We start from the raw sequence: 23,156 nt of genomic DNA, 5'->3' as shown, positions 1-23,156 counted from the left end.
TCAATGGTTGTGTGAAGAAAATGTTAGCAATTCCTTTTGCTTGTCTTATTTTTCCTTTAAATTCTATGTCTGAGTTGCATATTTATAAAAGTCATAGAAAATAAACACCCAAATAAATATAAATTGTGAGGGCATAACCCCAATGTTTTTATGGCTTCAGAATAGTTGGAAGTCTCAATTCCTGAATCACTTTCTGACAACATGCATTTGGGGAATGTGCTCAACAGAGTGACAGATTCTCCCTCACCTTATTAAAACCTCCCTAACAATAATGCTACAGGTAGGGTGGGGGAGGGCTTTTGAGAGGTTTTTTGGTCTGTTTTTTCACCTGACCTACTTTGAATACAGTACCAACTCTTCCACCATTCCTCCTTCAATTTATCTTTGTTAAAGGACCTGAGCAGAACAGAGAAAGATCCTGTGACAGAATAAATAGTGTTCCTTCTCTTTCTCCTACTTTCATTGAGAGAAATTAGATGGTTTGAGGTATATTCCTGATCTGTGATATTAATGGGAAAGACAAATCCTCTATTAAACATCTCGACACATCCTGTCAAGACCCTATCCTTGGGCATGTGAGGTAAGCCTCAAATGTTACCTAACAAGGGAAATCCTTATATCCCGAATTCAATTACTTGCCATTTCTAACCCAAAGGAGTTGGATTTCAAACTTAATGTTTGTATTACTTGACACAGTTTTTTGCCCTTCCCCACTTCTGTTTAAAGACTATGGGATGTCAGGAAGCAGAATCATGAGATCAGCTTTATTCTTTAATTCAATTCAGTGTGCACAGTATCTTACATTTAATAGCCATTCAATGAATATCCACGGATTTGACAGGACTTACTTAAGATAGTGCTTTAAACTAAGGCTTTGGTTCTCCAGCATTAGTGTGAGCCAGAATCACCTGGAGAACTTGTCGAATCACAGATTACCTAACCCCAATCCCAGAGTTTCTGATTCAGTAGGTCTGGGGAGGGACCCTAGAGCCTACATTTCTATCAAATTCCCAGGTGATCGGGATGGCTATAAGTTGGGGATCACACTTTAAGAACCATGGATCAAAGAAGTGTGTTACATATCTAGGAATAGAGAAACAAGATTCATTTTTCAATATTTAGTTTCCTTATGATAATATAGCCATGTTATATTTTTAATTACTAATAAACTATTAAAATTAACAGAATAATGAATAGATTTGGGATTATTTAAATTATGTATGCTGTTGCTATATGACAAAAATATAGATAATTGAAGATTTGGCTCTATAGTCACAATAATATAATTATTATTTGTACAATGTATATTTTAATTATTTTCAGAGATAATCTTATTTCCTTTGGACAGCCTTCAAGCTTCGGGTAATCATCCACATTTTACAAGTGAAGAAAAAGTTCAGAAAGATTGTTTTAAGTGTTCCGAGAGGTTGAGTGCGTTTGTCCTCAAGCCAAACAGCTCTTAAATCGTGAAGTTCACATTAGCACCCAGACTGTTTTAATTCTACTCCCTGTCTCCCATTGCACATCTCCATCTATTGTCTGATGTTTCAGTTTTGTGGTGTCCCCAGCCCCCCAGTAAGCAGGCCGTAATCAAGGGATTAGGGCTTGAACTGGAATTAGGACACCTGGGTTCTAGACTCCTTTTTCTACTAATTAACTACCACGCCACTTGCGAGGCCGCCGTCAACAGCCAGACCAACCTGGCGCTCTATGCCTCCTACCTGTACATCCACAAGGACGCGGCTTTGAAGCGCTCCGCCTGGACTTCCCGCATCAGCTCGGGTTGGAGAGGAAGGTGAGGGAGCTCACCGCCAAGCCCAGGTGGCTGAGAAGCAGCGCCGGCCCCATCGCCTCCCAGCATCAAGATGCGGGGCTGTGGGCGCTGCAGACACTGCAAAAGCCTAGGCATGCGCCTTTCACCTGGAGAAGCGAGGGACCCGCCTCCCTGATCTGCACCAGCTGGCCACTGATGGGACCGACGCCCACCTGTGCGAGTTCCTAGAGAGTCCCTCCCTCCACAAGCAGGTCAAGTCCTTCAAAGAATGCGTGGCTATCTCACCAACCTGCGTTGGATGGGGGCCCTGAAGGCCAGCGAGGCAGAGTACCTCCGACAAGCCCCGCGTGGTCCTTGGCAGTAAGAACTCAGCTTGTCTGCCTTCCCCATGGCCACTGGGTGACTTGCCCTGATCACCATGCTGGGCAGGCATATTGCAGTATTGCCCTTGCAAAACATTCGCTTAAGATTTTCTTTCTTCCAACCAATTTCACCATTCCTTTCAATAAAGGAATATGGTTCCTAAATTAAAAACAAAAACAAAAACAGAAATACAACAAAAAACGGTAGCAAGAGTATTAATCTTTCTGTGCCTCAGATTCATTCATGAAAACGATAAAATCTGCTTTATCTTCTCCGTAAGATTGTGTGAAAATCAAATTTCATAATGTATTTGCAATTTAATCTAATTATTCATACCTACCTCAGTGCATAAAGAATCTAGAGACAGTCTGGTATATAAAAATAATTTAAAAATCTATAAACTATATTAGAGATTTAAAGTCTAATTTAGGCAGCATGATTATAACTTGTATTATTTTAGTTTAGCAGTCTCTGAATTGAATACAAAGATCGATTAGATTAATTGTTAATACTTAAGATACTTAGAGCAAGTTATAAAATAAAGAATATGGAATGACCTAGCTAGGGATATAATCCACTGTGGAACCGGTGAGAATGGGGAAAAACGCTACAAGTGATTCCATATTCTGAAACAAGTACACAACTCTGGTATGAGGAAAGGAACATTTAGTAGTGCAGCTGTTTCCCCAAAGGGGGGGGGGGACTTTGATTCAACCTTTCTCCTACCGACTTCCCTTCTTTCTTCCCTTCAATTGCTTTCCAAAAAGTTTTGAAATATCTGTCTTCTGAATTTCATGTTTGTTCAACATTCTCATGTAATTTCTTTTGCATCTTACTAACATGATATTCTAAATGGAATATAAATTTAAAGCCATTCTCTCAGTGACCCTAATAACCCTTACTTGCTAGGGAATACATGAACATATTATTTCTAGAAGCCCAGCCTTCATCTAGTTATGTTCACTTTCATTTAACTCAATTGAACCACAGAATATGGAAACCAAAAGCTACCTTAAGACAACATTGAGTCCCCATTCCCTCATTTCACAGATGAGGAAGAAAGGAGCCTAGACTAGTGGTTAAATTCACATAGCTACTTTGTGACAAAGCTTGTACTAGAATTAAGTGTTCCACCACTCCTGTGACAGCTTTCTCTTTGCCATACCATGCCACTCCCTCTGGAGCTTACCTAGGAGACTTAACACGTTAGAGCTAAATCAAAGGTCCTCACTTGTGAAGCAGAAAGTCCAGAAAAAAAGTGCAGAAGGTACAGAAAAAATTCAGATGGGACCAGACAATGTGCACTGGAGTTGAACCTGATTTACTTAACACTGGCCTGAGGTATGTGGCTTTACCTCAGGGAGCCCCAATTTAATCTTTTATGAAATGGGGACCAAAAATACCTACATTAGAGGACCGATGGTGTGGCAGAACATGGCTAACTCTGCCCAGAATATAGTAGGTAAGTAATAAATATATCCTCCCTCTGTTCCTTATTTATCACACTGTTCCACCTTCTTCAAGTAATATCTTCCACTGATCAATATGTCTTTCCCTTGCATCTGTAGAAGTAAATTCTTGGATCTTCCTTCTTGCCTCTGACTTTTCCTTTTTCACCCCCTATAATAGTTTTCCCTTCCCTTTCAGACCTACTCTTTTTACCATGAGTGAGCCCAAGATCCCCTTCCCTTTCTCCTCTACGCCTTCCTTTACAAACTCCTTTCAGGGCATTCACAATGAGTGGGGATTGCTTACAGTGAAAAGTTGATGCCAGCCATAACCCTCTCCCTACTATATTACCCTTTCAACAGTGCTCCTAATATTCTTTTAATAACCAGCAGCCATTATCCAGGCATTTGGAAAACTGGTAGTGTGTCCCACTCTGGCTTATAATAAATGCCTCAACATTGTGAATATTAAATTTCAGAGTTTTTATTCAATTCTTGTTTCATCCATTGTATGCTCAGTTTTAGGAAGCCTTCATGACATACCTGTTGCCTCAGCAAAATCTGTGACACTTGTCTGAATTCCACTTTGACCTTCCACCCGTGTTGAAATAATTTGAGAGAACAAGAATAAAGAATATTCTTAAGAGAGCCAGAGAATCATTCACTTGAAAATTTCTCCATTATTTTGCAATTCGAAGAAGTCGCCAACATCATTGCAAGATTTGGCTTGTGTACACCTGGAAAATATGAGACTTGAATATTTCATGTTGACACTCTGGCTTCTCTTCCCCTGGGGTTGGGGAGAGAGGCTGAACTGCATGTGTTAATCCTGTCACTGGGCTGTAACTCAACATATGCCACAGGGGTTTCCTGGTGGCCTCTTTGTCTTTCATATATTTACCCCCACCTTTCCATGCAAAATGAGTTTATTAGCTGTTCATATATTGGAACAAAGGACTGTTCAGGGTTAGCTTTAGCCCCAGGTAAAGAAGTCAGATGTTTATAGGGTTTGATTTTTTTTAAGTCCAAAAGCCTCCTACAGAAAATATATATTTTTTCTAATAGCTCCATTGAAGTCCCCATATTAGTCACTTCTGTGGAATGAAGCAGTGAGAAAAAAAATTATCTGATAAAATATACAAGCTATCTTAAAGCCATGGCACATAAAGCCCCTTTTACTTACTGATCAAACTAGATAATTAGTCACTTAGGAGGACTAAACAGAAGAAAATTGTGATAAGAAAGAGGAGGAAAAACAAGGCTTGGAGCATGTCCAAACTTGGAATGGCAACACTATCTAAACAGTTGAAGGAGAAGATAGAAAGGCGATAACCCCAGAGGCACCCCTCATGATTTTAAAGCGATTGCTTAGGACCAACCCTGATGCTATATATTCATATTTCCGACCATCCATCCATCCATCCATCCATTTAACACGTTTATGTAGTAACTAAATGAAGCGCTGTGATGCTGCATTAAGAACACAGAGATGAAGAGTCTCAAGTCTTTACTCTTAAAGAACTTACAAAGGAATAAAAGCATCTAAGTAAAATTTATAGATCAGAGTCTTAGATGCTGTCATAGCTATCAACAGATGGTGCTATGATAAGAACTGACATTTGGGGATGCCTGGGTGGCTCAGTTGGTTAAGCGTCTGCCTTCAGCTCGGGTCATGATCCCAGGGTCCTGGGATTGAGCCCCGCATCGGGGTCCTTGCTTAGTGGGGAACCTGCTTCTTCCTCTCCCTCTGCCTGCCGCTCCCCCTGCTTGTGCTTTCTCTCTCTTTCTCTCTCTCTCTCTGACAAATAAATAAATAAACTCTTTAAAAAAAAGAACTGACATTTGTTATCTTGTGACAGACGCTGTTCTTTAGATGAATTACTCATTACTCCTTCCAATAATGCTCTCAGGTAGATTATATTATCAAGTCCATTTTACAGATGAGAAAATGGTGATAGACCTTAAGTAACTTGCCCAAATCCTACGGATATGATGAGACAAGATTAGGATTTGAGCCCTGATATCAAACTCCAAAAGTCATTTTCTTAACTCTCTGCTGCATAGCTCCCAGGAGTCCACAGGAGTCTGAGCAAAACCAAATAAAATCTTGCAGAACTAAATATGAGAAATATTACACAGATTCTAATGGTCTTTGCCACTTGAATTTTTAGCTAGTCAGCAAGGAAATACAGTTCTTCAACTGAAATTGGGAAGAATATATGATTATTATAGTCATTGCTTCATTCCCTAGAGCCTCAGTATAAACATGACTGGTTGCAAGCTTAAACATCAAGGTTATTCATTGGCAAACTGTATCTCCAAGGATTAAAAAGAGTAAGTAGGACACCTTTGAGTTGTTATGATTTGGCCATTTTCACTGTGAGTAGAGATAGGCATTTGAGCATTTCTTAGGCTCACAAAAGAGATAGATGATTAAAAAAAAAAAAAAAAGGATAGGGAGGCCAGTGAAGATTTGTGAGCAAGACAAATTTTGTCAGGGTATAGGGAGGAGACCTAGAAGACTGAGGCATCTAATTTGATACACTTATAAGCCACAAACATGTCTGAATGACCAAGAGCCAGCCACCACCACAAAATAACCAGGATAGGTCCGGAGTCAGCAGGGAAGAGCTGGGAAGAAGGCCAGGCCAATAATGAAAGGGGGCATTAAGGTACACATTAAACCCTCCAAAGGGAAAAAAAAAAAAATAAGCAAAATTTCCAAGACATCCCTAACAAAAAGTTGAAGTATTAACATTTTTGCTAAAGTAGCAAAAATGACAAATTTGCTGGTTTCACTAAGTACATTATATTGCTTTTTTTTTTTTTTTCCTTGAAGTGGGGAGGTGGTAAAGCTTCACCGAGCAATAGTGAGGATGTAAGAGACTTTTCAAAAGTGGTACATCAACCAATTACTGGGAGTTTGAAGGGAGCAGTTTATTTTTCGGGCATTGAGAAATCAGCATATTTGGAGCTGACATCCAATGGCTTAGTCCCATTCCTTGAGCGATTGGGGATTCCAGACGGGAGAGAAGCTGTCTTATTTCAAGGAGTAAAGCTGCCACTGGAACTCAGGGCACTTGACTGAAATTTCAGACATCTGATTTTGTCAGAGTTCGGATCCCTTCCCTTTGAAATGCCCTGCCTTAATAACCGCTTTAACGCATTGCCAATCTTGCCGGTAACCATGCCTTCCTATGATTGGGAAAATTAATGAACAGTCCCTGGCTACTATAATTAAACCCAAACACTCCTGATTTCAGTATTAAGAAAAAGCCATTGCCCTGATTTTCTCTTGACAACACAAAAGTCTTGCCATCCCCAAACTGTTTAATTATTGAAATGAACTGTAACAGTACACCGGATAGGGGCAGAGGTCGCCGAACAGTTCTGGAAGTCAGAAATCGGGCAGGGGCTGACTCAGAGCCTGCCAACGCCTCAGGCTGCAGCCTCAAACCCACACACTTTTTCTCAGGCAGCCAGCCTCTGATAGGTAGGGTGATAGCGGGACTAACTTGCTAGCATTCCAAAGGTCCAACGGTGCTTGCTTGTTTTAAGACAAGCCAAAATATGCTCTGGTGACCACCACGACATTACAATTCCCATGCCCTACCACATTCCTCTTTTCAGATCCCAGGCATTTTTTTTTGTCTCCCTACGTGCAGTCCAGGATGTAGACAAAATGAATTCCAAGTGACCTATGTGGGGGTGGATTTTTTTTAGAAACAAACAGCAAATTAAGAGAGGAAAAAAACTCCTGTTCTCACTTTTTTTTTTTTTTTTTGGAAGGGAGTGTATATGTTTATTTTCTCAGAGATACTTTCCAGCGGTGACAACAGAACTAGGTTCTATGAAAGTATCTTCTTCCCCCCCCAATTTTAAAATACTAAATATCAGTCCCTTATTTTGTTTAACTTTCTTTTCTGCCTCCCAGACCTAAGTGAACATATGACAATTATTGTCTTTAAATAGAGATGTCCAATTTTCTATGGTCCTGGAATAACAGCATTTCCTGGAAAGGTAGGGATTTGTTTTTTTTCCAATATGTCAATAATACTTAAACTGTTACCAAAGATGATGGGGAAAAAATAGCTGGAAAAGATTGCTAGAGATGTTATTTCTAGGTAAATCAGAGTAAAGTTGTGATTTTCAAATATGTTAGTATTTAATATTCAAGAGTATTACTTAATAATCAAGGAAAGTTATAAAAATAAGTACATTCAATGGTTTGATAAAAAGATAAACCCTAAGCATTTTGTATGCTCTGAATTACAAATAGAACTTCTCTTTTAAAGAAAAAATAGTATCAGAAGTAACAGGGTTTTTTATAGTATGAGATGGCCTGAAGTAAACTTGTCCTCAATTTTTGTATTCTACACCATTCTCTTGGATGCCACCCTTCCCCCACTGCACGCCTAGTACCAATGGAATCTGTTCTTTCTCTCACTTTATTAAAACTTGTCCTAAGTCTAAGCAATGATGAAGCCTTAAAGGGGCTTAGTAATCTTTTAATTAGAGAACTTGGATATGTGGCCTCTTTTTAGGACCAGCAAAGGTAATGGGTAGACTAGATATTACTCTCGATGCATACCATTTTAAGCCAAACTAAATAGCTAAGCAATTAAAATTGCACTGGGACAAGAAGCCTAAGCCAGAACTATCCCAGGTAAATGGACCATCTTACATATTTATGTAAATATTTGATAGTAAAGAAACTCAGGAGATGGCTATATTCTGTCCTTTTCCTAACCAGACTACCCCTCCTTTTTCTTTCACTTACTGCCCCCACCACTTAAGCTGAACTCCTGGATCAACACCGCTAGCTTCCTAGGGTCTCAACTCAACCTTTGCCATCTCCAGATAGTCTCCAGTCTTTCTAGATAGATTTGCTGGGGTCAGGTGAGACTTTGATGTCTCCAGGTCAGCCTCCCAAGAGTGAGAGCTCCCTGCCATCACTCACACCCTCTGTCCCAGGCCAGCTACCTGGGAGCCACGAGTCCCCAAGCAAGAAAAGCTTCATGGATTATGCATGGTTCCATGGGTGAAACAATTAGGACATGTGAAATGCAGTAGGACTTTATCATAAGCTGACTTAGCACAAAAACTTAGTACCATGGGAAGAAGTCCTATTTGCCATAATATTATAGTGCATAGAGAAAAACCCTGGCATGGTCATGATGAATTCAGTTGTACCTGTCTCCAGGTACAAATAGGACTGAAAAAAAAAAAAAAAAAATCCCTACCTGCTTCTTTGGATAAGTTTTGTGAAGCTGTAAAGAATGGCTAGCAGTGATTTTCAAACTTTATTATTTATAAGAATCACCTGGGATCATTTGAAATGATTCCCGGGTTCCATCCTTCAGCAGATTTGATTAGATGCCCAAGAAGTATGTGTAATAAGCCCATCAGGTGATTTGGGCATCAGGGGTCCACACGGCCAAAAGCACTGGAAAAAAAAGGCTTCCTTTTTCTCATTCTCTTGCCAACACACAGGCTGCCGTGGGCCTCTAGGTAGCTTCTTCTGGTTGCCTGCAAGTCCTCATGCATTAGGAGGGACGTGCAGACCTACCTACGACTGGAAAAGAGACTTCCTCATTCCTATAAAAGTGCTGTGGTGTATGTCCTGGGAAAACAGACCACTTTCGGCCTAGACTTGAAATTTTAAGGACTAAGTTCAATCTCCAGAGAAATAATGTTAAGTGTAGCCTAAACCCCACTCAAGGAGAAACTGTGACTCCCTTTATGATCCAGCCTTGGCAAAGAAAAGGTAAAATGTGGTCCAGCCACCTCAGCAATGCACAGGAGCGGACTAGAGAGAAATGAATAGAAATTATTGGTAGGGAAACATCTGAATTTTTCAAACAAGGTGAATTTTCCTCTCGGTTGTCTAATTTAACATTCCAATCTGAGAAGCAATCCGGCGACTGAAAACTGTACTTAATCCATTCTTTAAATAGCATTACAGCCTTTTTCATTTCTCTCCACACTGCATTTTGTTGTTTTTGTCTCAGAGGCTTTAACACAGGGCCAGGACTTGCACTGGGAGGCCTGCGGATTACAGGAAATAATGACCTGTATATATTTAGTTGTTCAAAAGAAATTAGAGTAGCCTGATTTTTATTATTCCCCATTGCCCCCTGTTCTCTGGTGTAATAACTTGCCCTGTTCTCTAATTTACTTTTACGTCATCGGAAATATATACTATTTAGCCCAGATTCTCCCATGACCAATCAGGACCTGCTGCTAGCTAGGTTAACAAAACCTTCCGCAGAATGGGAAGCCTTCCTAATGCGGGCCAGCCAAAGACATTGAAGAGCTGGTCTTTCCGGAAAGTATGTGACCTGGAGAAATTTACCAACTTCTTCCCTTAGGTCGCTGGTGAAGGCAGAGTGCCCCGGCCGCTGAATGTAACAGCTAACCTTTTCAGGACTAGTGTCGTTTTAGATTAACCTTCTCTTGTAAAAATGTGTAGGCAATTTCCTTCCATTTAATTTTTTAATTGTTAATCTATCAGTGTATTTCCAGTGGTGCTGCTTCCCAGTTCTGCCTCTCCCTCCCACCCCGTCTCTTACCACCAAGCTTGTTAGTCTATTTAATGTTAATATCCAAAACAGAAATTCATCTGCTTGTATTTTTTAATTTAGAGGAAAAACCTGATCTGTTTGGGTTTTTTTTTAAGAATTATGATTAGATGTTTAGATTATGATTTCATTGAGATTTTCTAGTTCTGTAGCACATATCATCTGAATGTGTCAGAATACTGGGGGGAGGGAGGTCACAGCTGAAAATACAATATATATATATATATTGGAGATGGCTATCACAATGTCTTCAGAACATTTTCAACTTATCAGCTTTTCTTTTCGTTACCACTCTATATGTGGTTTATGGACTCTTCGAATGAAACTAACATTTGAAAAGCAGGCAAAACTGATCTTTGTTAGATTCAGCATGTTTTTTTGCAACAACTAATGAAGGTTTGTGGATTCTCTAAATTCTATTACAATAGGGTGAGTTGTGTGCTTTCTAACTGGCAGGATTTTGGCAGGATAAAAATGAAGAGAAGTAGTAAGTAGTTTTAATAATCACAACTTCTGAAATTCGCTCCAACATGATCATATTTTAAGAGCTCAATAAATTTGGCCTTTATAAACTTTTCTTCATCCCTCCCCAAGCATTTCTTTTCAGTCTGGGCAGTTGCCTCATTATTAAGTAGATTTCTCTATTCCAAAACAAACTCAGGTCACTAGTATTCATTTGACTTTAATTTCCTTCAGTCTCCTATATTGTAAGATTAATTATTGGTTTTGTTCTGTCTCCTCCCTGCCCCTTCTGAAACAACAGCAATCCACCCCACTTTCCTATGTAAAATTTCTCACAAAGAATATTTCCCCTTTTTGAATAGTCTCTCCAATTTGATACCTCTGGATGTTCCTCACGTCTTTCTAAATCTTAACTGAATCCTCTCAATGCTCGGAATTTAACACAATTTTCTTTTCTTTTCTTTTCTTTTTTTTTAAGAATTTCAAAGAGATTTTTTTTTTTAAAGATTTTATTTATTTATTTGTCAGAGAGAGAGAACAAGCAGGGGGAGCGGCAGGCAGAGGGAGAGGGAGAAGCAGGCTCTCCGCTGAGCAGGGAGCCGGATGTGGGCTCGATCCCAAGACACTGGGATCATGACCTGAGCCGAAGGCAGCCGCTTAACCAACTGAGCCACCCAGGCGTCCCTTAACACAATTTTCAAAACAATTGCTACTTTATAGTAACTCTAAGGACTGAACCATAGTTTTATTACTGGAGATTAGGCAGTCTCTCTTACCAAGTTGGCCACCTTGCTCTAAATCCTGATCCTAGGCGACCTGGTAATTTGGCTGGGTCTGTCTTCAGAGGTCACAGAAATGTTTTTGGAATACTCTGGCTCACTAACCCTCCAAGCGCCTTTGTGCCTCAGGAAAATTTGGGATATGAATAGTTTATATCTCAGCGTGTATTTAAATCAGCTAGTGTTTGTCCTTTCCAGAGAGTTCACTGGGTGGTTGGCCATTGGGTTGGGGGTGAGGAAATGGGCCTGTGGGTGAGGCAGGTGGATAGGGAATAATGTCATGGAATGGAAAAGAGAAATACCGTTTTCTCTGCAGTGACAAAAAGATTCAATTTTCAAACTTCAATTGGAAAATATTCATTTCAATCAATTATAGTCATTCTAAAATGATTTCATAGGGAATCATGAAAACCAATATTATAGCAGGATAGACAGATAATATATTGAATTATTTCTCTTAAGATAGAAATTTGGATTTTGCTCTGTGTTTTTCTCTCCCCCTTTTTCTTGAAGGTTTATTTATGGAATTTCAATTATTCCATTTATCTGTATGTTTGTCCTTATGCCAGCACCAAACTATCTTGTTTACTATAGCTTTATACTAAGTTTTTAAAACAGGGATTGTGAGTCCTTCAACTTTGTTCTTCTCTTCTGAGATTATTTTGACTATTCTAGGTCCCTTAAATCAATTTTAGGACAGCATGTCAAGTTCTGCAGAAAAACCAATTCAGGTTTTGATAAGGATTGTGTTGAATCTATGGATCAATTTGGGAAATACTGCCATCTTAACAATATTAAATATGGTGGCCCATAAACATCAGATGTCTTCCCATTAATTGAAATCATCTTTAAGTTCTTTCAACAAGTTTTTTTTTAGTTTTAAGAGTATAAATTTTGCACCTAGTTTGCTGAATTTACTCCTAAGTATATTATACTTTTTCATGGAATTGCTTTCTTAATTTTGTTTTCAGATTGTTCATTGCTAGTATATAGAAATATAATTGAATTTTGTATTTTGATCTTATACCCTTGCTGAACTCATTTATTGGCTCTCAGTTTTTTAGTGGATTCTTTAGGATTTTCTATATGTAAGACCATGGCTGCTACAAATACAGAAAGCTTCAATTTTTCTTCTCCATTCAGGATGTCTTTTATTTCTTTTTCTTGCCAATTACCCTGGCTAGAACCTCCAGCAAAGTGTTAAATGTACGTGGCAAGAGTAACATCTTTGTCTTGATCTTAGGGGGGAAAACATTCAGTCTTTCATCATTAAGTATAATGGTAGCTAATGGGTCTTTTCATAGATGTTGAGGAAGATTCCTTCAATTCCCAGTTTATTTGGTGCTTTTATCATGACAAAATGTTGGATTTTGTCAAATGCTTTTTCTGCATCTTTTGAGATGATCATGTAGTTTTGTCCTTCATTCCATTGGCACTGCATATTCTATTAGCTGATTTTTTGCGAAGTTAAACCATTCCTTGTATTCCTGGGATAAATCTCACTTGTTCAGGTATATAATCCTTTCTATATGGTTCTGGATATAGCTTGCAGGATTTTATTGAGAAGTTTTGCTTCTATAAGAAACACTGTATTTGTTCTGCAGTTTACTTGTGATGTCTTTGGTTTTCCTGTCAGGGTAATACTGTCCTTTTAGAATGAGTTGGGGAGTATTCTCTCCTTTTCTAATTTATTGACGAGTTCATCAAAAAATGGCACTAGTTCTTATAAATGGTAGAATTCATTAGTAAAGTCATCTGGGTTTGGGTTTTTCCTTGTAAGAGGGCTTTCAATTCCTGAGTCAATCTCTTGTTAAATGTTGTCATGAGTATTTTTGCAATTCTAAAAGTGGAGGCATTTTTCTCTTATTTGTAAAAGCCAAAACTCACTGAAAAACTATCTTTGGTTTCATGATAAGGGAGGAGAAGGAAGAGAATTCCTCCAAATGCGGCAGTAAGTAAAGAGAGACTTCCCTGAACTGGGGAGAGAGTAGGTGAATCAGGCATAGTTTATGGCATAGTCCTAGGGAGGGGCCAATACATTATAGCAGGGATGTGACCAACTAAAGATACTGGATGTGCAGCTTGGACTCCCAGAATCTCCAACTTTCTCCTGCCTCTAGAGACCCTGGGAGCTGTAGAGTCATTAGACCCACAGGTACCTGTATAAGCTGATACAAATGGATCCTCAGTAATATGTAATATGGATTTATGACTAATGCCTGGAGGAATTCCCCAACATTTTAACTTTACCTAGAACCCGTGGTAGAACAACAGCTTTGTTGGATTTGAATTGATTTAAAGAAAATAAGGATAAACATCTTAATTTGTTGACTAAAATTTGTAGGAAGTCATTGACATTCTACATCTTCATAGTTCTCCACAGTAGACCACTATGCCTGAACAGTCCTTCAGCAAAGCTGAGTTATCTAGAAATTCTTCTAGGATACTAAGTCCTTTCGGTATAATATAGAGATAATGCTCCCTGATTCTGGAGCCAGAATGCCTGGTATTAATGCATGGTTCAGCTACTTAGTAGTTATGGGCACTTAGGCAATTACTTAGTCTCTCTGGATCTCAGTTTCTTAGTTTTTAAAATAGGGATAATATATAATACCTGATGTAGTACCTACCATGAAGAGTTATATGACAATTGTCATTTGTTCCTTATCTACTAATATAATTGATGTTACCAAAAATAACTTGCTGAAGAACTAAATTCTGTGCCTGAATATGCCAGGCTTGGTACTGGTCTTTTAAATTCAATATGTCAAGGGGCGCCTGGGTGGCTCAGTTGGTTAAGCGACTGCCTTCGGCTCAGGTCATGATCCTGGAGTCCCGGGATCGAGTCCCACATCGGGCTCCCGGCTCGGCAGGAAGCCTGCTTCTCCCTTTCCCACTCCCCCTGCTTGTGTTCCCTCTCTCGCTGTCTCTCTCTCTATCAAATAAATAAATAAAATCTTTAAAAAAAAAATAAATAAAAAATAAATTCAATATGTCAAATCGGTGTCAGAGCCCTGTAGGGTAAGTATTGCCCTACCCATTTTATAAATGAGGAAATGGGTGAGGAAAGATTTGGTGATCTCTCACTCCAGTTCACTCAGCTAATACCTGGCAGGTCTAGCACACAGATTTGGTCTGAGTCTTTAGTCCATGCTGCTGCTTATCCTCCAGGCTGCTGCCAAAGTAATTTTGCTATAGTGCAGCTTTAATTATAACACACTCAGCTGAATGGGTCCTTATTGCCCATAAAATAAAGCCTAAACTCAGCTTTAAAATTCAAAGCCTGCTATAATCTGGCCCAAATCTCCATTTCCAGACTCTCTACTCATTGATCCTTCTCACATCCACTACACTCCAATCAAAACATATAACTTTTCATTTGCAAGTGTGTCATGTACTTCTCTGCGAGGATGCCTTTGCACATGTCTTATGTCCTTTCTACTAGAATAGTCTTCTATCCAGTGCCACCTCCACCATCAGTGCCTTAAATCTCAGATAGATGTAAAATCCTCTGCTCTGTTCTCCCACAGTAGTTCTCATCTTTATCCTTAATGTAAAATAAATGCCAGTGCTTCTGAGTTGGTGAATACGTAGAGGTGCTGGAAGGATCCACATGCCCTTCTGTATTACCCACACAAGAGGCAGCCCAGACAAGGGGCCCATCAGAGTAAAGAGGTATCTTGCAACTTTTCTGCCCAGTTATCCATCATTTAAGTAAGTCCAAGTGAAGACACCTAGCCTATGGATACCACCAGTCCAGCCACATGGGGCTCTAGGTCAATGTTGCCCATTTCATGGGCTTATATTAAGATGATGGGAGGCAAGGACTTTAAGCAGATCATGGAAATTGCTATATTAATGTCAACTACATGGCCAAGTGATTAGAAAAACACTACAGTCTTTTTCAGGGGTCCAAGAGGTTATATGGCCCATGAATTTATTATGGACACAAGGCACTTCAAAAAGTCGGAAAATATTGAGACTGTGGATGTGGCCAGAGGCTCCAGGATTATGCCTCTATAACCTGACAGTAGAATTCCTTTCTCCTAACTCAATCTCCCAGCTAGTGGCTGAGTGGTGGATGACTCGGGGTAAGATTTCATTTCTTAGATGCATTGCCTACATTATACACTTGACTACAGCAGCATTTGTGGAAGGCAGAGAAGGGGCTAGGAGAGAAGTGATGATTAAAGCTACCGCCCCAAATTTCCAGGTCATGCTCTATCTCCAACCTTGACATTATTTTGATGTTTGATAGAGTGATTCCCACACTTGCCCAAAGCCTCGAAATGTCCAGGTACCTGACATACAGTAGGCACTCAGCACATACATGATTAATGAAAGAAGAAGAAAGAAAGAAAGAAAAAAGAAAGAAAAAGAAAGAAAGAAAGAAAGAAAGAAAGAAAGAAAGAAAGAAAGAAAAAGAAAGAAAGAAAGAAAGGAGAGAGAGAGAGAGAGAAAGAAAGACCAAAACAATAAAATGACCATACATGAATCCTAACCACATCTACTGAATCAGGCCTAGGATTTAACAAGCACCCCTTAGGTGAGTGTTATCAGACAAGTTTGGGTCACACTACCTTAGGACAGAGATTTTCAAAATTAGCTAATTACCAGAATCACCTGGAGGGTTTTTAAGACTCACAGATTTCTGGGCCCTAATGTGGACCTCCTGAATTAGGGTCTAAATAGAGGAATTTGTTTCTAAAACAACTTCTCAGATGGTTCTAGATATATGAATCACTACAGTAGAGTATGTTGCATTAAATTTGCTCACACATGGAACTGAGGTCAGACTTAGTGGGTAAGGAGATCAGCTTTGTTCTTAACAAAAAAATCTCTTTCTGGTTTGGGTGACACTGGTGTATGCATTTGTCAAAACTCATTAAATAGTACACCTAAGATTTGTGCATTTCACTGTACATAAGTTTTAGCATAAAAATGTGTGAACAGATATACTGGACATACTAGATGTAAATTCTAGCAATGATATGTATGTTGAAGTCTTTAAAGGTGAAGTGTACTGATCACTAGGGTGTAATTTGAAACTCATCAAAAAGGAAAGTGGATAGATGGATAACAGATATGCGATAAAGCAAACAGAGCATCATTGTAGAATCTACATGGTGTGTATATAGGTGTTCACTGTATAGTCCTTGCAACTTATTTTTATGTCTGAAATTTTTTATAGTAAAATGTTGAGGAGACAAAAAAGAAAGGAAAAAGAGAAAAACTAAATACCAAGGAGACATGACATTGAAAGTATATCAAGGGCAGAGAGTTTGACAGAAAAGCTTAGAACTGATTGAACAGATAAGCCTCTCTGGGTTCAGCTAAAATAGACAAGTAAAGGAAAAACCAAGAGCAATGAGGAGGAAGATGGTCATGGAGACTAGAAATGCATTGTACTGAAGGAGGAACCATTTCTTTTTTACATTTTCCTATTCATCAGAACATAGGAGTTATTAGGTGAGGTGAAGGATATTGTCAGATAAGAATTTTGGCAACAGAAAAATTTTGGCTTCCATACAAAATTACTGACTTGGTGGGTTTGATGCATTATTTCTGCATGTCAATTTGGTTTTATTCAGATATTTTTTGTGAGTGCTTATCCAGAATTGAAGATATCCCTGGGAATTAGGAGGCAGGGAAGTGGCCAGCAATAGCCATATTCCATGTAATTAATTATTTGGACAGATTCATGTCATAATATACTGATATGGATTTATGTAGTCATCTATGAACACATTTTATTTTCCATGTTAGCCTAAAAAGTACTAGAGCATGAAGAACATGTCTTATTCAAAGTGTTTAGCTTAGTGCCTTTCATATATTGATGCAGGGTTCAGAATTCATTGACAGTGTCTTTTCAACATAGAGGATTCAGAACCAAGTATTACATTACCTACTAGTGGTAAGTTAGGCAGGTTGGAGGGGCGTTGAGTATATCTTCAAGAAAGGGGAGGCACAGCATGCCTTGAGCCAGAGTTGGGTATGGCCTCATAATCTTATGGGCCATGATGTGGACAGCTTAAGGCAGGGTTTCTCAAAGTTGGCACTATTCACATTTGGGGACAGTTAATTCTTTGTCATGTGGACAAGTCCTATACCTTGTAGGATATTTAACAGCATCCCTGGCCTCTACTCACTAGATGCCAGTAGCATTCCTCTAGTTATGACAACCAAAAATATCTCCAGACATTGCCAATAGATCCCATCCCCGGTGGGCCAAAAATCACACCCGGTTGAGAACCACTGGCTTAATGCAATGAGCCAAGACAAAGTTGAACTCCCAAATTCATATAAACCACCCAGATGAAATGTCACTTTGAAAGAGCTTCTCAAGAAGGGAAAATCCAGGTGCCAAAACAAAACAAAACAAAGCAAACAAACAAAAACCCAACCAGTTGGGGGTAAAGTTTTGAAGAGAATGATAGGAAGAGAAGCCTAGAACAATTTTTTTTTTAATTTTATTTATTTATTTGAGAGAGAGAGAGAGAACACATAAGCAGGGGCAGCAGGAGAGGGAGAAGCAGGCTCCCCGCTGAGCAGGGAGCCTGATGCCAGACTCTATCCCAGGACCCTGGGATCATGACCTGAGCTGAAGGCAGACACTTAACCGGCTGAGCCACCCAGCTGCCCCCTAGAGCAATTCCTTCACCCAACTAGCTTACAGCTACTGAAGCCACCAGTCTTTCTGTAGGACTTAGGAGCTCCTGATGATAAAAGGCCTTGCTGAGGTTAACAGCAGGAAAAACAAGTTTTCCTGTAGAATATAGCTACACATATTCATGATACAGCCTTAGTCCCAGGGTCCAAGATGCAGTGGAACTTGCCAAGAGATAGTAATAATGTAGCATCAGGGAAGCAGGGATGGATGGGGTGGGATCTAAGCTAGTGGTACTCATTTTTGAGCCAGAACGTCATTCCTCTCTAGGTTCAAGAAGTACAAGTTCACACAAAAGCAAAGTCTGGTCTCCATTACTGTGTAAAGATAGGGACCTGAATGATGACTAAGGAAAAGCCAAGATCTAGGGACTATGGCACTTAGAGAGAATTTGACCTGAGATTTTTATATGACTGAAGGCACTTCAGGGTTTAAGGGGCAAGCTAGATTCTGGGCTCAACCTTAGAGCCTAGAGGTAAGCAGGAGATGCCATGTCATGGGTGAGATAAGCTGCAATGGTGACTCAGACTGGGTGGGATCACCCCTCGTGCTCTAGCAGTGCACCCCTACACAGTCCTACTAACCCGAAAGAGTGAGTCAGGAGAGGCTAATACTCCCTGTCTGCCCCAAGAATCACGCATCGGAAGGTTTTGCAATGACCTGGCTAAAATGCTCAAGATATAACATTGTGTGGGAATAAAAGGACACAAAACTGCATATATAGTGTGATCTTACTTTTATATTGAAGGGGGAAAAGATGTAATCATAGCTGACTAGATATAAATAACAACACTTAGGAAACCTCATGGAAGTGTGGAGATATGCTTTAAGATGTGGGATGATAGGGGATAAATGTGTTTCTTTTATTTTTTTATACTTTTCTTTATCTTCTATGTTTTGGGTAATGAGTAGGAAATACACTTATACTAATTTTTTAGGTGTTCTAAAAAAATGAACTTCCTGTCTCAAACCAGGATTGGTCTAGGAATTAGGAACAGCTGACTTCCTAAGTAGGACAAATACTAGGTCTTGTGAAAAAGCTTGGGAAGACACAGATTGAGGAAAGAGTGGGAAATGTGGAAAATATGGTTTGCTCAATGGAAATGAACACACTCCTACATAAACTTAACAAGAATGTAGCATGTGTCATCGGAGCACTTTCTTCTTAACAGACACGATTTTATAGTTTTGTAATAGGAAGCAACATGTTTTCTCTCCTCCCCCCACCCCAACTCACCACCAACTACTCTCTGGGGAAAAAAATAATAATAACTCCTCAACTCTTTGGCCACATGTAACTGTATATTAGACTATGGAGTATAGGGTTTGTTTGGAATGATGGATAGTTTGACAATATAGCACAATCAGACAAGACCAGCCATCAATCACTTTAAATCAATGATAGACCTTGGGTGTGTTTTGTGCCATTTTCATTCATTCTAGTGCCCAGAGAGTTGCACGGAGCAACCTCGTGACCTCACATGAGCAAAGAAAATGGCTTTTAAAGTTGTTTCCAGGCTCTATTCATCACTCATTCCTGGGTGAGATGCCAGTAAATAACTTTCATGGTTTTTCTTTTCTTTTTTTTCAACTCATCTTTCTCACCTCAAAGTTTGAAAGAAGGGTATGCACATAGACAAAAAAAAGGGAAAGAACCCATCTGAGTGGGCTAGGTTTTCTGTCATGTGAATGAAATTTGGTCCATATTTATTTCATTTTTTAACATTTCTTACTCATCAAACAATGTGCTCAGAATTCCCTCCTGTCTTTTAGAAAGGAAGTTGTGATTTAGTCACGATTTCCTCTTGGGTCATTCCAGAACATTTGGAGCAGGGCACTCTGGCCATCAGTGTACACGGGACTTTGCCGTTATGTACACTGGGTGAGACCATGAGGAGCCTTCTCTGCTGGGCACAGGCACCTTTCATGGTGACCCTCATGGCCATGACTACTACTGTTTTGCCCCCACCTTCAGAAGCCCTAAACCCCTTCAAGAGTGATACTGGCATCTCTTAGAGTTAAAACTACCTACCAGTGCAGGGGTTGAGGAAATATAAAGTCTACCCCCTAGCCTCAGAAAGACTTTCAACACCCTTAAAACACTCCTCTTTTCCAAATGCCCTTGAAACACAGCCTCGTCAACTCAAAGCACTCTCAATAATCCCCTTCAATTGTCCTAGAACATGAAAGTCTTGTACTTCTCATCCTCCCCCTCCCCTGTCCTAGAGGTGAACAAGGAAATAATGGCAACTCAGCCCTTCAGAAACACAGAGGTTAACTCTACCAATTTAGGGTGAGGCTAGGGAAAGAATAGAAAAATCTAGCTTTTGGCTCATCTTACCACACATATTTTAAATACAGAGGCTCACAGCAATTAGTAACATTTTATTTCTTCCCATAACAAATGAGCCCACCAAAAGATTCTTTAGATTTTTCATCTACCAGGAAAATACGTTAATATCTATCTTGAGATACTGCCTTATAAATGCCTACTGCACACAAAATTTTATCATGATGTTGATTGGATTCCATTTAATGATGGAAGCAATTTTGCGCATTTTTTCAGAGTGTCAAGTTCTATTAGTATATACACATTACTCAATATAAAGGCAGTGGAATTGAACACTGAGGAAGTAAGAAACTAGTAACACCTGGGATCTAAACACCTCAGGCTACAAGGCAACCTGGAATAAGGGAAACTCACTGGCCTAGAAATCAAATCACTGATTTGACCCCACCTCATGTACTAGATAAAGAAGGCAAGACGCCTATTGTCAAGGTACTGAGCCTGTCTTTGAGCTTCGGATTCCCAGCATTTTGGTGGAATGATTTGTGCTTTGGGGAATCCGTGTGGATTAAAAGCTATTTCTCTTACAACTGTGTCAAATTCCCCTTTCCTCACTGACCTATGACAAAAATCTTGTCTTCAATGACAGCTATAGAATGATAACACTGTCTTCATTATTTTTGTTGCTGTTTTTATCGGGACCAAGACAAATATGAAAATCCTCTGTTAAATTATATACACATATATATTTTTCATTCATATGTGTATATTTCTCTGTGTATATGTATGTGTAAGTATGTATGTATATATGTGAGAGTATATATACATAAACACACACACACACTCATACACATATAGTTTCCCATTGTGAAAATTATAGACCTAAATATATTATCTTACTCAAAAGGGTCAACATGTGCCAGTGGTATTGATAAAACAAAGACTAACATCAACTTCCTTCTTATTGCAGTATGGACTGCACTGGGAAGATCTGCCGTTTTTAAGCAGGTTGTAGTCACTCCTGGATGTGAGGACCTCTGAACACTTCAGTAGTGAGATAACTATGTCTCTTGTGCTAAGGTAATTAAACAGGAAGGCCATTAGACAGAGAGGGCTCTAACACTTTGGCAGCCCATGAGAGCAAACCAAAACCCAGGCTAGAGCCATGCACCTGAATCCACAAAAATGACAGTTAAGAACAACCAATCACAAATAGCCAGATAGGTTTTCCCAAATAAGGCACCTGTTTAAGCCACAGCCAATCCAATCATTTCCTCATCTTGCGTTTCACCAGGTCTGTAAAAATCTCTCTCCTAGCTCCCCTCGGTGGAGCACTCCTAACCACCTTAGGTTTGGCACTGTCAGATTTGAATTGACATACACTCAAAGAAACTTTTGGAAATGTTAATGTGCCTCAGTTTATCTTTTATCACTTGCATAGAGAGAAAAAATTATATGTATAGCCTAAAACAGTTCGATCCTAAACTGTACTTAGGAGAAAGCGTGTGCATTAGTAGAGGAAAGCCTTATATATAACAGAGAAAACACAAACCATATACTCCTCAATCTGAGTCCTTGGAATGGAAGCAAACATCAAACTCTCCATGTGCTCAAGCTTCTTCAGTGGGAATCTAGCGGCAGACAAGAACATTGTTCTAGAAGAGAGAAAACTCAAGCAAGGTTTCACTCCTCCGGGACATACCAGCCAAGAATACCAAAGTAGAGCTATATTTTTATTTTTCCTGTGACAGCACAGATCTGTTGTTTGGCTACCAAATTACAGGTTGGGTCTGGTTCTCACATACTTCTGCTTTTCATGAGCCGAACAGGAAGAGTAATAACAGGCTGCTTCTTAAACTTGTGGGATTTAGGTATTCTTCATCATAGAATGGGTCATTTTTCTAAGAAAACCTGCCAGTTTAAAGACGGGAGGTGTATTCCATTTGTGTGGGGGTGGAAAACCCATAAAAATGAGAGGTTTTTGGCTAAAAAGAGCGGTTCTAGTTACTTGTTCCCATGTTTAAATGACATGTTTATGAGTCATACTCTTATTATCTAATCCTAACGGCATCATCCAAAGATCACTATCATTTAAACGACTACTTCAGAGAAGGGTCTCTGGGAAATTTGACCAAGGAGAATATAATACACACCCATTCAGTAACGGAGCAGCACTCTGCATACATTGCTCATTCATCTCTTTTAAATGCTCTATTGATAATCTATAAAAGACAATTAAACAAAGTATAACAAATATCGCCCAAATGCATGATGTCTGATATCCTAGACAGGAGACCAGTTAAGTATAATAGAACATATATTGAAGGAAACTACTGAACACAAATATTACCAATTAGGATTTGAATCAATCAGCGTCCATACAAATATTGTTCCCTTCATTGTTTAGTTAATGGCTCTGCTCAGGAATCAGGGGGAAATAAAGTGACTTATTGGGATAAGACTTTGGATTCAGGGAATCAACTGACAATTGAGAGTATTATAGGAACATTTTAGGGAGAGACGCCTTATCACTCTGACCTAACTCAAAGAACCACACAGCCAACATGGGAAAAAACCTTGGAATTTTGACTCATCTGAGAATTTCTAAAGAACTCTCTTGGCAGATAGAACCTATCTTGAGGACATCTGGCTTTCTTCAAATGAAATTAATTTATTCTTTTTTTTCCTTTAAAAAAATAAGAAAGAAAGAAAGAAATAGGTGTTTCCTTGCCCTCAAGTAATTTATCTTGTCTGGAGATTAAAAAATAAAACATTATCATTTATATCACCCTTCA

At 39.3% G+C, this 23,156-nt stretch overlaps 1 protein-coding gene across 4 annotated transcripts in view; it reads right to left on the bottom strand.

Annotated features, from left to right (window-relative positions):
* The window catches only part of LOC118537897 (uncharacterized), a 220,984-nt gene that overhangs the window by 110,172 nt on the left and 87,656 nt on the right, over positions 1 to 23,156 (bottom strand). For 2 of the 4 annotated variants that reach the window (XM_078069980.1, XM_078069979.1), the window contains exon 1: positions 1,722 to 2,030. In XM_078069980.1, the coding sequence (XP_077926106.1) occupies positions 1,722 to 1,909 (188 nt within the window). In that variant the 5' untranslated portion in view covers positions 1,910 to 2,030. Of the gene's footprint in view, positions 1 to 1,721; positions 2,031 to 2,063; positions 2,297 to 4,128; positions 4,189 to 23,156 lie in introns of those variants that run through there. The other 2 variants (XM_078069977.1, XM_078069978.1) reach the window with 2 other exon arrangements.

The sequence above is a fragment of the Halichoerus grypus genome, chromosome 4 (genome assembly GCF_964656455.1).
Source record: "Halichoerus grypus chromosome 4, mHalGry1.hap1.1, whole genome shotgun sequence".
Taxonomy (NCBI): Eukaryota; Metazoa; Chordata; class Mammalia; order Carnivora; family Phocidae; genus Halichoerus; species Halichoerus grypus.
The sequence above is the reverse complement of the archived record's forward strand: the minus strand, read 5'-3'. Positions and strand labels throughout refer to the sequence as shown.